General features: G+C 38.4%; 1 protein-coding gene across 1 annotated transcript; it reads left to right on the plus strand.

The window, feature by feature from the left end:
• The first annotated feature begins 2460 nt into the window (after window positions 1–2460).
• On the plus strand, window positions 2461–17861 carry LOC135468922 (homeobox protein MOX-2-like). Its single transcript, XM_064747414.1, has 2 exons — window positions 2461–3421; window positions 16828–17861. The coding sequence occupies exons 1-2, from the start codon at window positions 2818–2820 to the stop codon at window positions 17298–17300; spliced, it is 1077 nt and encodes a 358-aa protein (XP_064603484.1). The 5' UTR covers window positions 2461–2817; the 3' UTR covers window positions 17301–17861.
• The last annotated feature ends 558 nt before the right edge of the window (window positions 17862–18419 follow it).

The following is an 18419-nucleotide window of genomic DNA, read 5'->3' on the forward strand; positions in this document are numbered from 1 at the left end:
CTAAACATTATGTACAAATATGCACTGGACATCCAGAATTTCAGTTACACTATAGTTTGTAAGCTCTCTGTAGCTTGTCTGTATATTACACACATAAAACATCAACTATAAATAAGACAACATTGACATGTACAAGGAAATATTCATGTTATCTGGCAATATCAAATCTAAACCGATGAGCGGATCAAGAACTTCCAGCTTTTTTCAATAAATATTGTGGTTCTGTAGCCGAGCAAATTTACATCCCTCTTGCTGGTAGCTGAACGGCAGTTTTTGACCAGAATTTATAATGTTTAAATCCATCAGAATGAAACATGGCGGTTTCATCTGCTATTTGCGCCTCGGAACCGTCCTGGGAGAGCCATGTCGTTCAACACGTCCAGCTGGAACGCTCAGACGAATCGTCTGCTTCAGTCTCTGTAGTGGACCTCAATCGAATTTAAACGGGAACGCTCTCGTGGTAATGGAGACGAATAATTCAAGCAAATCTCATGGACACCTTTTAATGTCATTAAATAGAAGGATAATGGCTAGATAATGCAATCAGCACATGGCGTTGGTAAAATGTCGTTTGTTCGCTATCTCTATAACCATTTCAGCTCTTGGAGACCATTCTTCATCAAGCTTCCGCTAAGCTTTGGGTTTAAACATTGCCTTGAAAGACTCGAACAAACGTCAGACTCGAGTCGGTAAACACATCTAAACAGGGAAAACAGATACTACAGCTAACGAGGCATAATCAGTGGCAAAGAGAGTAGGCGAAAACACGTCTGAGATGGCGTGAAAGCCTCCAACCTCCAAACTAGCGCTGTCTTTACCCAGTCATTCATCAGCAAGCGGCTTCCCTGTTAGCCGGAGAGCGGGAAGACATTTGGCAGATTTTTCATGTTAACCGTTTCGATAGCTGCTTCTCTGTCTTTCATGTACACTTAGCTGAATTAGACACCTTGTACAAAAACAGCAAAAGCGAAATTGATTTCCAGGAGGCTTCAACACTCACAGTGAAATGAGGGAAAATATATATCTGAGCCTGTTGACATTTGGCCGCGAAGCACTTTGAATTGTATGTGGGAGAAGTTTGAACTGTTTTTCTAGCTCTCGTCACATCTGTTAAGCACATAACGCCAGTAACGAGCCAACATACAGTCCTTTGAACTTGAAACAACTGTTCTCTTGATTTCGAATTCGCTTCGGATAGTCTTTCGTAACTCATTCTACGCCTCATGTACAGACGTGAAAATTATCTTTCATAAACCATGGATAAAACGAAAAGAGCGGGGATGATGAATTGTCGACAGGAAAAGGCTTAATAGGCTCGCGAAGGGGTAAGTGGCCACGTATAAAACTTTTGAAAGTTGTGTTATATCCGATGAAAAGACAAGATATTCCCTTAGATCTACCGGAGATGCATGGCACCTTTTAAGACATGTAGACCCCTTGGACATATATCTGTCCCGTTACCTACTGCATTGCCGAACCAATTTCATGCCACTTTTCATTTTCACTCGTTAAGGGACCACCGTGACATCTCGCCTCATATTCCTTGACAGGACACTCACTTCAGTATCTTATTTATCCCTCGAGCTATTCGGCCTCAATACTGGTCGACCAGGAGCCTAATGTTCGACTCGAACCTTTTAATTAACAGTTGCCGCCTTTTTCTGCCAGTACAAAGCCGGTAAGCGATTGCCTCGGAAGTCATGTCAGGAAGCAATGAGGCATGGCTGGGCTGTTGTGGACGAAAACGTTTGAACGAGACATATATCTATGCTCCATAAATCATGGAGCAGTCGGACTCTTTGTGGATGGTTTAAAGCGTCGAACACTTCAAAACAAATTTCCTCCTCATTTACTGTGTTTTCTTTAGTCATCCAGGAAAGTAAAAGAATACTCAAGGCCGTTTGTAACTTTTGTCGTGGATGGGGAGTTTGAATGTTATTTAGGTTCTTTATTTGTCTTCCAACCAATGTTGTGATCAGAAGAGAAAATCAGAAGAAAGTCACAATGACACAATACCAAGAAGTAATTCTAGATCATTGTACACGCACATTGAAAGAGTTGTAAGGTGTTTTCAGTGAAGAGCGACTTCATGACTTCCTTTCAAACTTTGTGAACTGAGCCACAAATCTATTCATCTCTGAACATTTTCTCTGTAAGAAAGAAGCAAAAACATACACGATTTTACCCTGATTTATCAGCCTAATTGATTTAGCGCTTTAAATCTTTGCTAGAAGTAGAGAAGATACTCCCAACGTGCAGCTAATTCAATTAAGAACCAATTCAACATGTTACAAGGCAATTACGCCAGTCCAGAGTGCATGCCGGGAAAGAGCTGCTATCCCAGTGTAATATTCACCACCCAGAAACTGGAGGCAGCAGACGACATTTGCTTAGCGGGAGACTGACATATTGGCGAGTTAAAGAGGCTTTCAAAAGCAACTGGCCAGAGAAGATATACGGTCTAATCGCTGTCCTGTGAAGACTATCAGTTACATGCCCCAGCCAACACTGTGTCGGTCCAGAGAGAGTCGAACGAGAGGTACCGACTTAAAGTTAACTACGTGCAAAACTCTGTCACTCAGCAGCGTGCAGTGCCAACAGTGATGGCTGGCTAGGCGGTGGGCGGACCCCGGCACAGGAGGGCAGGCATTTCATGTTTCTTACTCACAGTTTAGCTTCCACTTGGGCCATAGTAAAGGCAGCGATTGAATAAAAAGTGGAAAAGCCTCGGTGTGTATGTGAGAGAGAGAGAAGGAGTAGAGTTGTTTACCTTTCTCGGGGATTTTGAGGGTTTGTGTGAAGACATCACGCCAGGTCATGTCGTTGTCAGGCAGCGTGTCTGATTCCGAGGACAGTGGGGCCACGATTCAGTACGCACCTATCCACAAGTTAGCCATGGTTCGCTTAGAACCACCGAGGAACCCTGACAGACCCTTCACTTCTTTCAGCATTAAGGACATTCTCGGGCATCATCGCAGTCACACGAAAACCTCTTTCCGATCCAGCCTGTTATCTCACGTACCGGCGTCTCTGCTAAGCGCAGTGTGCCACCGGTCAACCACGAACGGTAGCAGCCAAAACTCCAGAGGTTTCAGTAGTCGTCGGCTTTATCGAAGTCATCGTCTCCATCGCTCATGTCCCAGGTCAAATCATAGCACAAGTCAAAACGAGCAAAGACAAAGTAACCACCCGCTAGGGCAAAATGTGGCAAAGATTGTTCGACCATGGGACAACGATCAGAAGGGGGACATTATTAGTACATCGTCGTCAGACATAGAAGTGGAGGATGAGGATGACAACGAGGAAGAAATCCACGTGGACGAGGAACCTTTACCTTTGGACAAGTCCGTTTCTCCGTTGGACGCCCTGATGGAAATGGCGACGAAAACCTTCGATGGTTTGGACGGTTCAGACTCTTCAGGTAGGTGACGCAATATCTGATTGCTGGTACAAAAAAAATAGGGAACTTTGTGTATCCTATTTTATTTTTGTTAAGGGATTCCGTAAATATTGTTATTGTGTAAGAAAAGGGTATTTTCGTGAGATGTTGTCTCAAAGGAATCGGTGTTGCAGAAATAAGAGACCAAGAAAAGAACGTCAATAATAAATGGAATAAAATACTTTTAGTGCGCCTAACTCATATAAATAATAAAATCTGATTTGTTATAATACATGTTAGATTATAAAATGAGTTCTTGGTCTATGTAGAGTACATGAATCAATTCTCGGGAAACAGTTTAATCCTTGTAAATATTTTGAATCTGAAGAAAAACTTATCAAAATATATTTGATTTCATCTTGTGATGTTAACTCCTGACGCGCTGTCTATCAGATGTAAAGCTAGTTAGGCTGACGGTCTAAGTACTATGTATGGAATGGTGTTGTTTTCAACTTGCTGAAAACACCGATAGCGATATGCTTATGTTAGGGCAAGAGTGAGGGTGTTTTTCATGCCACAGAGATGCTGATGCCTTGCCAGCAAATGCATTCAAAGGTACAAAGGCATTAGCAAAGGGTTTGCGTTTACGATATGATTATTTTGTGTCTTCGCGGAAAAATACATGTTCAAAGGAAATTTTTTAGTTTTCATTAAAATACTTTCTAACAGCAAAAACAGTTGAAAGTTATCAATTCACAAAATAACGTTTTCATAACATAACGTAAAGCAGGAAATGGATTTTTTGGATTATTCGCTTAAGTTTATATGATAAAAGGATGCCAATATTTTTTCCCAATAGACGCGAATAAAAACTAAATGACAAAAAACCTAAGTTGACAAGTTGGATGTTTATTGGGGGGATAGGACTGATGTAGTACACAGTTATGCGCTTGGCGATAAACACAAACATTTTGCTGTTTTTTTTTACACTACACAGTGTGCCTATACAGTACCTGTAGAGATACAGAATAAGTACGCCTGTATGGACAATGGCATGATATTCCCGAATACAAGTGGCCTTGTTAGCCGTACCCTGGGTTGTGAAGCTAATATGACCCTGGTTACTAGTCGCTGTAAACATTTTATCATAACTGGTGCAGACGTCTAACTTTCTAGTGTAACACGGGGCACTCGTGTATGTCACCTTACGTTAGGTGTATCATTCAGTGTTTTGAGAGAAAGGAGATTCCCCTGTCGTCCAGGGCCCCGGGCTACATTGTTACTGAGCGGCGTCTTGTCATCTCTAATACATCTACATTTTAACATGGTCAGTGTGAATTAGTCAGAAGACTGTCATGTTGTTAACGAGGCCAAAACTATCCGGGTTTACCTATTGCTGGATATTCGGCGTATGTCTACCCCCTGGATAAGGTAACCCTCTACCCCACGGGCAGTATACATGTGGGTTAGATTATCAGATGAGCCCCGACACCCATCTCTCAGTCTACCCCAGGCGCTCATTCTGCGAATTCTGACATCTTTAAGTACTAACAGTTAAATGTCAGCATTAAAAAACTCACAAAGGCATATCAACAGAGCCAGTACCACAGTTTTGCGAGAAACTTTCGAGAATTTTTTTAGAGATTTGCAATGATAGGAAAAGTTACACAAAGGCTTGAGTATTAAGAATACACAGGGAAAATCAAATATTATTCTTGATAATATAATATATATATTATATTATAGTATGTTATTATATAATATATAACAGGGTATTCTTCGTTTTTAATGAATTGATTTATTTCGCTTTTATTATACATAATAAAATAGATAAATTTGTTTCTGATTTAGTGAAGTTTAAATACAATAAGTTACATAGAGCCATCATAAGCATATTTAACTTTTTCTTTATAAAACATCTCGAAAATATTCGTGTTTTGAGTGCATTTGGATTTACATCAGAGTGTTATTAGTGGTATATACTGAGGCCTTTGACAACATAGATTTTGTAACTTTTGTAAATTCTTAGTCTTATAAGAAATTATGCATGGGTTTTAACGTCGTAGCGTAAAAAAATATGTCATATGCAATAGTATGACTTCATTTAAAAACATACAGATAAACTCAAGTCAAATACCAATTCAGGGCAGAGCCGACAGGTCAGCTTTACCTGTGTGGAATAATTTATACAATGCACCTAAACATTTAAAGTAGATTTTTTCCTGTTTAAACGGGTATTAACACTAAACATTATTTTTGTAGTTTGATGAAATTCTCGCTGATATTTTCTGTCAAATTAAGAGAAGTAAATCAAAATGAGCGATAGTTAAGACCTAGTCCATGGCATTCAAGTCGAATCTGACACTGATTTCCAAAGTACAAGGAAATGTTTTCCTATGAGTCTAAAAGGGGTTGTGACAGAAAATGTAGATCACGTGGTCATGTCAGGACATGCGCTCTCATTTGTTCCCGTGATTAAATAAGAAGATGATACCGTTGGATCAATTAAGAGGCCTGATGATATCGTTTAGCCGGTCTGACAAGGTTCCCTGTCGTGTAAAGGGGCTAGCACTTCTGACACTAGTAAGAAGGTGATATAACCCGGACTACGCCCCCCCCCCCCCCCACCCCCCCGGGAAACGCACGGCTCATCAAGTCACTCTCACACCACTTGTTGGTCATAAATTCACATCGGTGAGCATGTAGACTTTTACCTAACATCTGTGTACTGCCTCACTCAATTATCTCTGACTGACACAACATCGTTTACACTGGTCATCGCGTTAGGCATCGTAATCTTTGCTCTTCGCTGAAACTCGGACAATTTACACAAGTGAGCATGTGTGTCTCCGTCACTGACCAGGACGAAAAGTACCAGCTGTAGCGCTGACTAAGTAGGCGAAGATAAATAGATTCTTCCGCGGACAAATTTTATAGCTGCCGCATGTTGACCATTTGGCGGGTGGTGGCCTTCCTTCCGCCTTCTCTCTTTGGATAGACATGGTGGATATTTGTAAACATGATCAAACAGAGTGACGCGCAGATTGTAAAGCATGCTCAATAAACTGTCTGATGCTGAATAAATAGAGAGCTTTATGACTTCGCTAAAAGCCGCCCTTCGTCCCATATCCACTTTATACCCATCGGTACTTACACGGCTCGTTCTTCCTGAAGTTAAACTCAAGAGAACAGCGTACCTTCCAAAGAGTTTTAAAAGATATTTTATGATCATTTTGGGGGAGGGAATTAAGACTAATTATGTCAGTGTTAATGACTTAATAAAATCAGTGACAGAAAATTACAAAAAAAAAAAATTCGTATGGAACTAGTAGTTTGATACGATTTTGCGCAATACACAAAAAGAATAATTCGTTTTGCTTTCATGACGATACGTATTAAATATTCTAATGACGATACGTATTAATATATTTAATGCAAATTGATAGTAAAACATGAGAAAATCTGTAGACGGCATTAGGCAACCCCATAGGCTATTAACAAAAGTAGAAATTTCATGTGTGCAGATAGAAACTCTTGAAAATAGTATATGTTGCATGTGCGTATTTTTTTCATTTGCTTAATATTTTTGCGGATAAAAACGATAGTTATTTTCTATAGTAAAATCTGGTTATAAATAGTCACCAACATATTTTGAGACAGAGTTGCTGTATTTCCGCCAGGAATGTCATGAAAGCTACATCACATGTGAAGTTGCTCCGACAGTCTTGGGTTTAGCACGAACCTCTACACCAACTTGCATGTCACAAATAATCCGATGTTCTCTGAGGGCAATGAAAGCAAAACTATTCAGATCAAATGAAAAGAATTTAAACAACCTTAGATGCGAATTATTTCTTGGAAGAATATATCATCTATATGCTTGTTTTACTCAGCTATGGTTTTACTTTTGTTGTTTTTTTCTTTTTACTTAATTGTTCACAAAAAGCGATTTGTTATCTCAGACTGGAAAAGTAATTAAAAAAAAAGAAACGAGCTCTGAATTTTGTATTGGACGTGTAGGGACATATCATCGTGTGATGTTATCTAGGTCGTTAACTTTTCGGCCGCTCCGTCATGTGATACAATCATCCTGCCACAGCCTTTTGGTATCAATCAAGTTAATAATGTTTTAACACTGGGTAATTGAGAAGTGGTTTCGGGTGTCCGTGTGATGGGCTTCTCCGCCTGTTATCTCCTGTCCTATCCCTCAGCTCTTGTTTTAACGCGCGCTCCTACTTGTAGCAGCGAGTAGTGGGGGTAATATGGCGAACATATGCCGTGAGCCGGCGTTCTAACTCAGACGTAAGTGTGCTCCCTTAACACAGCTGTAACCCCGGCCCACGGGATGGAATGTCCTTCACTCCACCTCGAAGGCGTTTGATCTCCTACTCAGACTTCTGTAACAGCCATCTGGTTCCCTCCACCGGTCGGGGTATTTATCATAAGCCGACAAAAGAAATACCTGTGGGCAGGAATAGTAGCGAGTTAAATGATTACGTTAATAAGTATTACAGTGTAGACTTTGACTGACGTAAAACATGCTTTAACACCCGTCCACATAAACAAGCCAACGGCCAGCCGTTTTGCATCAACTTCTCAGCCTAAGTGTGTCCTTGTGGGTGATAAATGACACAGTCACCAGCAGTAATCCATAGTCTTTATCGCCTTATACTTCTATCGCTCTAGTCCGCCTACCTCGAACGTTCTTATAAGACAGTGAAATATGGGAGTCGTGCTAATTCCGTAGACGCTCTCGATTCAGCACCCTGTCAGCTGTAATTAACATACTCACAACCGTTTCTGGTATACGCGGCGATTTGCGGGATTTCAACGCCCTTTTTCAGCAGCGTCAAGAGACATAAACTTCATGCCACACGCCACGAACTTGCGTTGTTTACTCCAATCAGTGAATAAACAGTGAAATGAAACGGATGTTCATGTTTTTTTTTTATTGCACTGATACTCCTGCCCAGTAGATAATTGACATCAAAGTTTAAACTTGCAATCTTCTCTTCCGTCAGAAGTTAAAATAATGAAGATTAACTATGCAATTTTGACTAACCAAACTTCAGGGGTAGCTTTAAAGATTACATAGCTCTTAGCAGAATTTGCTGGCGGGAACTGCATATAGCGCCTCTTATATGCAACGACAGACAATTAATAAGCGGTTTTATTAATAGCAAATAATACAACGAAAGTTTTTTTTTTAATTTAAGTAGTCTTTTGATCCACCTCTGAGAAAAAAAACCTTCACGTAAGTCCAAATCAGTTACGACTACGCAGCTGAGAACAAAGTGTAACCACAGAGCAACTTGCACGAAAATGTGGAGAATAAGAAATAATGCCAATTAATCAAGAGCGAATCAGGACAAGATCGTAAAGTGTGTGTATTCGGTATGCGTTGATGGTGTATCTGTGTGCGTATGTGATGGGCGGCTGGTGTTACGTCCACTTTACGTTGACTGGTGTGTGTACTGGCAGTGAGTTGAGCTTGACGCTTTACATTGGGCTGTATACCAGACTATGTCCATCCGCAGTTTGTATCAGTGTAAGTGTATACACTTCTCTCTGGTTTCAGATGGGACGCTTGGATAGCATGAATAACATACTATTGGCTTCAAATGACGGGAAAAGAACGAGGATGTCATTCCTTCGCGATCTGTTAAGTTAATATTTATGCCTTTGGTGAAAGAAATGGTATAAATTGTCAGCGATTTACGCTTTATCTGTATTCTGCAGGCTTAGACTTACAAACTACACCAACATTACAACTACTTACCATGATAAACGGGTGGTTTAAGCCGCAAATTAAAACATAAGCGATTTGTATCAGTTAACTAAATTCAGTCTGCGCTGCGGCTCGAATTTAACATCAGCTGATGGCATATGTACCCTTAACCGTGCATAATATAGCCACACATCTTGTAAAGGCTTAGAAAGTTATCGGGGTCGGGAACCACATCGCAATATCATGAGCTTGCATCTGACTACTAGTGTAAAATAACACATTACATGAAAGTTTACTCGTATTTGCCTCGTCCATTTTGAAATTAATATCTTAAATTCATGTTTAATTATGAGAAGCAGCTAGTTACCAAGCAGGATGTAATATTTTGGCAGAAATTTCAATGGCAGTTGAATTCAAGACTCTGTATGTCAGAAATAAGGCTGAAAGGGACAAAAACAACATCTACACACGTCAAACACACTCCAGTGTTTGGTTTGATTTAACTGGCTCTTTTTGTGAGACTAAACACCAAATGTCGAAGCAAATACCATTGTGCTCCCAAAAAAGGGCATTGTGACTTTGTCCCCAAACTAAAGGATTTGTCACAGTGAAGTGCTTCCACGAGGCCATTAGATGTTTAGATTTTGATCTATAATTAGTGGGTAGGTTACGGTGGCCAACCACTCTGACAGGTGTAATAAAACCTTTGACCATTAGCTGACCAGTCAACTCAGACCATCGCTGACCTGATCATTGTAACCGAGTTAACGTTTATCGTGCCTTCATATACACACGCCTTTTCACGAAGACATTTTTAGGTGTTCGGGGACAAATCAGGAGATTTTAATCTATGACTTCAAAGACTCATTTCGTAGCGTATCTGAAAACGTTATCAGAGTAATATATAAGTAGAAGCCAGATATGTGTTTGGCAGCCTCTGTATGAAAATGCCAGCATAAATGAGAAAGAGGTAAATGACATATGTCATGAAAAGTTGTTCTGGAGGTTGATGAATAGAAAATGGATTAGAAGCGATTGAACTCTATCCATAACAATATCGAACTGGGTTGGTTTAATGACGCCCTATATAAAGTAAATTATATGTTTTTCTTTACATGACTCCATGGTTAAAGGTAGCAGGAGCTTACTACCTAATCACCCCAAGAACTACTTGCACACAGCCACTTTTGGAAGACTGTCAACGCGGAGCTTGTACAGAAAAAATGCCCTCGGGGCAACCGCCCAGTGGGACATAACTCGACTGACTTTGAAATGTACAATTCGATCCCAGTGTAGCCCCCATACTGCATGATAAATCACCTTCCTATCTTATCAAGAAATAATTTTCTTAACTTGTACGCCTCGTGTTGGCCGACTTGCTGCGAAGAAAAAGCCGTGTTGTCGGCGGATGAATGTGTGCTGCTCGTGACTGCGCCAGACCTGCGGAGGGACACAAGGGCGCGTCGCGTCGAGCTCCTCGCTCCGTCTCACCTCAGGCCCGGCCCTTGTTGTCCCTTCAATGGTATCCCGCTAGCTACCCACGGGAACCCTCGTAAACTTTGTCACTGTTATCTTACTTTAACATCTCTCCAAACACTGGACAAAGTATTAACTCGTTCATCAGAAAATATCTAGACTAGAAACAGAGATATAAATCTGTTTTGGCGTTGACTAAGGAAAGCAGCAACACCTTTGCCTGTTCAGATCGCACCAGATTCAATAATACCCCATGAACGTCTCTTCCCTGGCAATTGAACTAACTCACAACTGGCTGTATTTTATCACCTATTTGTGAAATTAAGCACTGCAAACCGACCTAAATATAAATGCTTATATACCTTGATACATTATAGAGTAAAATTTGACACCGGCTTCTATTTAATATTAGGATATATTTTATGCACTTTAAATATCGTTAGATGGTCTTACATGAGTGATAAACAGAAGTTTATATATAATGTAATACATATACATATATTCCTTTAATATAAACCAGGAGATTCAAATGCCTGCCTTCAAAATTAAAACAAAATATTTCTTACGTGAAGAAAGATGTTTTATCTGAACTACTCGATGCGCTTTCTGTGTTTGATACAAGAAGATATACACACACGCCATTATACATGTCAGGGAGTATCATTAAAATATTTTTCAACACTGCTGCGGATGGTCGTGGGTTTCCGCGGATTCTGCCCGGTTTCCTCCCACCATCATGCTGACCACCGTCGTATAAGTGAAATGTTCTTGAGTAAGGCGTAAAACACCAAAGAGATACATCAATTTTAAACACTGTAACAATTTGTCTTCTCGATGGAAAATTCCCATGTAATATTGATTTTTCACATTGGCCAGATATACTTAATATGAAAACTGAGTGAACATGTTTTCACCTGTTGACAAGTGAAGCATGTATTTTTACGTCTTGCTTTAGGCTAGAAATTTTTGTTACAGAATTTTTTGTTTCAGAATCATTAAATTCAAAATAAAATTATTTTACAATATAAGAAATAACACTTTTTCTTCTTATTATCTAAAGAAGGTAACATCAATATATAACGTCCGAACAATGAACATTATATATTCAAAACAGAACTGCTCAACCGAAATGTATAATATAGCAGATATATTTGCATATTTGTAAAATGGGGTTATCTCTTCAGTTAGACACTCCGTAAATTAATTCTTTCCATTTTATCGGGCTTTGACAACTTGTAAGGTTTTTTAATTTTACAAATTGTCGTTAGGCGCCGTGTCGATGTTGTGCAGATGGGGTTAGTGTCGAGCAGTTGTCCACACAGGCGTGAACATTCTGTGTCTCCCCCTCCCCCCACCAAATTCCCACCCCTCTCCAACCCTTCTCCAATTGGTTCTAATTCAAATGAACTTTTTTCCGGTTTGTCTGCTCTGGAACAAACGATTACTTTTTACGAGCTAATCAAGCCAGGAAAACAAGCTGAGTTTATTCGGGAGACGTCAGCAGTGAACTCGACTCATGTCATTCATTAGGCACTACCGACCACTGACCAGTGAGTGAGAGAGAACAGTTAACAGATGGTGGTGCTACAGTCACCACTGATGAAGCCGAAGAGCTTCTTAATCAGATATCGTTTCCTCGAGACATAAACCTCTGACAGCTTCTATTACATCCCCGACAAACCTCCCTAAAACAAACAGTCTCCAGAATTATTGGCCTTATCGTGGAAAGAATGAGCTATTGTGACTGGCTTTTGTCAGTACACGAGAGACCGCCTGTTGTATGTCTATACTCAGGTTCAGAGAATCAGAGTTGTAACAACATGTTTACTTCAAGATTTTTTTAAATGATCATTTTTTTCTCAGTAGGTAGATAACATAGATGTATTTTCAAGAAGTGAATATACAACGTGAAGAGAATAATGTGATGTAAATAAATAAATAATAAAGAAAGGTTTAGGTTTTCTCTGCTACAGTGTTGGCCCTATATGTTTAGCTATAAAAAGTTTGAGTATAGTTTGTTATTCTGGTGCTATATTGCGTCTTATTACGCCTTATTACTCTAATTTGATGTGTACTTCTGGAAATAAAATAGTCCGAGTATTTTACTGCTAAGTAATAATTGTTGCTTGTATATTTTACGCATAGGGCGTCGCATATTTTTAATAAAAGAAAAAAAAATAACAGAGCCAAAAAGAAAACGACAAAATAATAAAATGAGAAAAATAACTTAGAATAGCAAGAAAACAAATTTTAAAAACTCATCACGTAGCACACTGCCCATTGATACCTGCCGTGGTCCGTCATTTCTCCCACCCACCATCTGCTTGCACGGGAGTCGGGAAGAATTGTGTAGAGATCGCTGACCCTGTTCCGCCCCCTCCCTCCCAACCAGTGGGATCTCTGCCACTCTGTATTCAAAATATATCAACCAAATCAGAACAGCAGCTTTGTCCATATAGATAATGGAGACGTTCGTATGTAAACTTGGAAGTCAGAGCTACTTGCTTTTCTTTTTGTAGTTCTTCTGTGTGCCAGCTGACTTCGCCCAGCTATAGCTGTTCACTGTTTTATTTACATCTTCAGTATTTATCTGCTTTGCATTTCCTGGTTTTAGTTTGCCGAATTTATTTCACATGCATGACACAAATATTTTCTGTGTTGAACCAAAAAGGCTTGTGTCCGGCTAATATGCACAGAGCCGTTAATGCCCAGACCTTATGGTTACTCGAATTAAAAGCCCGACTGTCTTTGTTGAGGCAACAACTGTTCTTGAGTTATATTCATAAGCCATTGATTCAAGAACAGTATCCTCAAGTCTGTCCATGTCCGACTACCTAACTTGACGTCTTACGGATTAAAGTTCGACAGTGATGGATGGATAGTTTCATTGGTCGCGAGTAGACATTAATTATTCAAATATTAAGTCTTAAAAAATGACATTCAGCACTCAGCGGTCTGTTGGAAGCCGTATTTGAATATAAGAAATATTTTGGAGCAATACACGAGTCAAGTGGAGTAAGAAGTGTTGCTGGTATTTACATGGCGGGGTGTAATTGATTGAGGTTATATTTCGTTACCTTGTAATGGCTAGGCTTCCTCGGCCAGTACACTGCTCGTACACGCATGACTTGTGGCCGATGGAATTAGATGGCCAGAGCCTTTTACAAAAACTCCCCATGTCCGGTCATATACACAATCATCAGACTATCGGGCAAAATCATCTGTTCACCGCACCTTTTTTCTCTCTCCTTAAATGCTGTTTTCTGAAAGCTTCTTAATAACAAAGCGGAATATTCAATTGATACCTGTCATTCATTTGATTAATTACATAAAGGGCTGTAAATCATCAAACATTGACATTTAGATGATCGAGATAACATAAATAATGCGGGACGTGAAGAGTCCAGCTCCATTCTTGACAACGTGAAATGTCAATCACGGCATCTTGATGGACGTCGTGAGAACAGAGGCGGTAATGTTCGCCAACTGTTCTTCCAACTTCCAACAAAGACGCAGAACTTTGAGAACAGAAACAATATCTTGATATCAATCAAAAAGCCATTTTTGATATCACGGGATATACTTATTTATAATCGACTTTTTCGATTTTTAATACTTTAATATAGTTTTGTCATATTATTTGCCATAGATTTATGTGTCATTAAAATTAATAGCCTTTCAAAATAAATCAACAAAATGAATAATTTAAGACGTACTAACAACCTTGAAAACATAATGTAATATTATATACACCCACTAGTATCCTGACGCACAACAACTCGCAGAAATTCATTTTGGATATATCTGTGAAACATTTTAAGAGTGTGTAGATATTTAATTGTCATTAGCTTCAATGAAAGTTAAAATGTTAATTTCAATTTGAAATTAAATTTCAGTTGAACCGTGTTTAAAGTTTTATTTTGATGTCAGTAAATGTACAATTGAAGAAAAACATCTTAAAAACAAAAGAAAAATTTTAGCTCATTTGATATTATTAGAGGTAAACACAGACGAATGTGTCTAGTTTCTAATAACATCTAAATGTTTTCACTATTGACTGTAAAAGAGTTTTTTTTACAAACTGTGTAATTTATGAACTGTTGTTACCATCATTCAGCGTTAAATGAAAAAAAAATCCAGTTCATTTCACTTTATTGCTGTAACCGAGTGATAAATGAGCAGTGTAGTCTGGGTAAACTTCGTTGATGGAATACATAAAACTTTAAAGACGTATCAAATAACACGCGTATAAGCTGGCTGTCTCGATGTAACCAATCAGGCGTTTCGACATAAATCACTGCGTCTGTATCGCTACTGTCACAAAGTTTAGCCAATGAGCGTGTGTTTCTCTTGACTGTGTATACTGATTTAAAGACTGGTGAAAAACTGATATTAGGTACAAATAGAAATTTAATAAACGTTTTAAGAACTTAATATTACATTTACACATTTCTATGTCAAGATCAGTTGTTGGGCGTCCCTGTTTGTCATCTCTTAGTGTTATAATTTATCGTTTTCTTACAACTGTAACTGTAAACTTTCGATGATTTCATAGAAACCACCCCTCCCCCTCCATCTAATCTCTCTGCTGTACAAATTGTAGTACAGAAGGGTGATTATTTGAAGAAAAATCACGTGAAGTTAAATGTGGTTTACTGCAGTTTATGGCGTAAAATTTTACATAATTTTTCGGTCTGATTGATGAATAAAGGGCACTTCTTGTGCGAAACATGTTTTCAAATATTATTTCATTACACTTTTTGAGTGCAAGGGTATGTAGGCAACAATGCGGTGCTTTAGTACAAGTGAAATATCAAGTGTACCAAGACGTACATGATTCAATCCGACACAGTTCATAAGTTTTATTATGTAACCTCGACACGGATAGTGTCGGCTTTATGAATGCATTATTTTGAAGAAAAACTTGAAAATTCAAAATGCCACATACTGTAGGTATTATTGCTAAATATTTGCTTTAAAATTATATTGTTTAAAAAAATCCTGACGGAAAAGCAGGATAAAGAAAATTAAGAACACTACTCGGGACCACAAATTGTATTTAGCGAAAAATCGTCGAGTTTAGCCAAAGTAATCTTAACAGCCTCCATTGACGGGTGTGAGGGATTGGTGACAGGTGATCACGAAGCGGCAGAGATCACTTATCGCGCCCCTCGGTCCCTGAGGTGCAGATGGTCGGGCTCTGTTAAAAATTACCCCGGCTCTCATATCAACGCTTAAGCGAATGAGAGAAACATTATCTGATTTGAAAATAACGAGCTTATATAAATAGAACCCGATAGCTCCTGGTTTGTCTATTTACTTCATCAAGTGTTCGTATAATTACGCAGATGGAAATGCCATATGTAGTTGTCATTGTGTCTGTAGAGAGAAGTTCAAATTCATTCGCCAGTTTACAGGCTAACTTCGAAGCCACATCTTTGTATTGCGGTAAATGTTCACTTTTTTTGTTAAAGCGAGTTGTTTGTCTTGGGAATAGGGATCATGACCTTTAATAAACAACTGTGACGGGAAAATGGGACAGTTACAAGAAAAGTAGTGTGAAATGTGTGATAAATATACCAAGAAAAAATTTGTAAAAATGTGTTGTAATGTTTCAGAAGGCCCAGTTTACTTGTTCACACTCAGCGTTTGTAATGCAAACTTGCATGTTAGCTTTATACATTGGTTACTTGTTCAGGAATGTAATATTGTTAAAATATAGTTATGTATGGACTTAACATTTGATAAACTCTTTTTATATTTTGTAATTCCATTGACCATTACGCAAATTGTTTTCATCCTAGAAAGTAATTGAAATTTTGTACATCTTTTCTTCATACGTGATTGGCGAAGGTTGATCTTATTTAACATTTAAAAGAAAGTGAATTGTCCATATTCGTTAACAGATTAAAACTATTTTAAATTAATAATTATCATATTTTTGATATCTGGAAAAACAATGACATTATTTTAGATTTTTAAGATAATGAAATTATGAAAAGAATATTGATTTACAAAAAATTACATTCTATTATAAAATATTTTCTCATCAAAAGAATATTCCCTGTTGATTTTGCTTTTTATTTTCTTACTCCAAGAAGCAATGATGTTGTTAAAATTTCCTTGTGCAATATAATTTATATAAAACATTTTTACCTCCTGATTCTGATTAAATTGTGTTCATTAAATAGAGGCTGGATTTTTCTCTGCAATTTATGATTTATATGAATTTATACATTTTCAGATGATAAGAAAAGGGATCCAGCAACCATGTTTGGGAAAAATCAGCCACCAAAGAAGAGACGAAAATCACGAACAGCTTTCACGAACCAGCAGATTTATGAACTGGAAAAAAGGTTTCTATATCAAAAATATTTAACTCCGGCCGACAGGGACGAAATTGCCATGAATTTAGGTCTAACAAACGCCCAAGTAATCACGTGGTTTCAAAACAGACGAGCAAAGCTGAAACGTGACTTAGAGGAAATGAAGAACGACGTGAACGCCGCTAAAAGACTGAATCTACAGGCAGGCGACAAATGTTCCGAAGAGCATGCGCAAGACTTGAGGGAAGCGGAAGCTATGTTAGCCTCAAAATACAATATCAAAGACAGTTGTAGAAGTAGCATAGAACCGTTTACTCGTGCTATACAAAATGATCCGGAAAATTACAAACTTCAAAAACACCCAACGAAGGGGAACGAAAGAAACAATTAAGTTCCTATCAGAATTGACATTGACTAACAGCTAAAAAGTGAGCCCCTGCTCATACCGGACCTCCTAAGACTTCAAAAGACTCGTATACTGTGATGTAACGATGGGAACGGTGATTGATGTAGCAGAAGTTTCGCGGAATGCCAAAAACAGCTGAACAAATCTCCTAACTTACATTTTTTTATTATTGTTTGCTGCCTTTATATTTGGAAAAGGTCTTAGATTCGGGAGACGTCTTCTTGTACACATCAATCTTCACCCATTCCTAATACGCTAGAATTTCGGTGACTGTGAAGTTGCCATCATTTCATCATATGTCTTTGGCTTCCTTTTTTTCTTGTTGGATAAAAGAAGTTTCTTATGGATATTTTTTCTGCTTTGTACATTTAATTACTTACAGATATGTGCAAAAAACCCCATAATTATGAAGAACTCAGTTATATATTGCGTTTTCATTTACGAAATGTCCAAGCGATATTTATTTGTATAAATACGAAAACGTGGTTTGCGATTGATGGACATATTTTGTCCTTTCCTTTAAAGTTTTTAGAAGCGGCGTGATTCTGAGGAAAAGATTATCACATTTCTATAGAAGGATAACGGTATCTGTGCGCAGTCAGGGCATGTATTCATTGATCTGTGTGATATATTAGAGGCGTGCACCTGAAATATACGTGATCGTATGCTCACATTCCCATTTGATTGCGTAATTTATGACCAACTCATATAACTAGTTTTCTCAATGCACACATGCGCAGATCTTAAAGTATAAAGTATCCACATCTAGATGCGAAGTTGAGACTAACCATTGTGCTCGTGTTAGAATCGGGGTCCCATTGTTCGTTGAAAAGGACATTTACAGACACTAGTATGGAGCTGACAGAAAGATATTAATACTGATAGTAAAAAAAGATACTAAAAATTATGTTATTCTGCAATGGAAGTTACACAACTTGACTCCCACAAACATTCAACGGTGCAGCCATTTTTTCTTTATTTGTCCGTTCTTGAAATGAGCACAATTTATCACACTTTACTGGACACTATTATAACATATATGAAGTATAATCATAAAACTGGCTGAAAATGGTTTAGTAATCCCTCCTTCCCACACAAAAACTG

The sequence above is a fragment of the Liolophura sinensis genome, chromosome 6, assembly GCF_032854445.1.
Source record: "Liolophura sinensis isolate JHLJ2023 chromosome 6, CUHK_Ljap_v2, whole genome shotgun sequence".
Classification (NCBI taxonomy): Eukaryota; Metazoa; Mollusca; class Polyplacophora; order Chitonida; family Chitonidae; genus Liolophura; species Liolophura sinensis.

What these genes read in the sequence shown, in the direction of transcription:
- LOC135468922 (XM_064747414.1), top strand. Translation starts at nt 2,818, where the DNA reads ATGTCGTTGTCAGGCAGCGTGTCTGATTCCGAGGACAGTGGGGCCACG. An exon ending in GGACGGTTCAGACTCTTCAG is followed by an intron (nt 3,422 to 16,827) that starts GTAGGTGACGCA and finishes ATACATTTTCAG; the next exon opens with ATGATAAGAAAAGGGATCCA.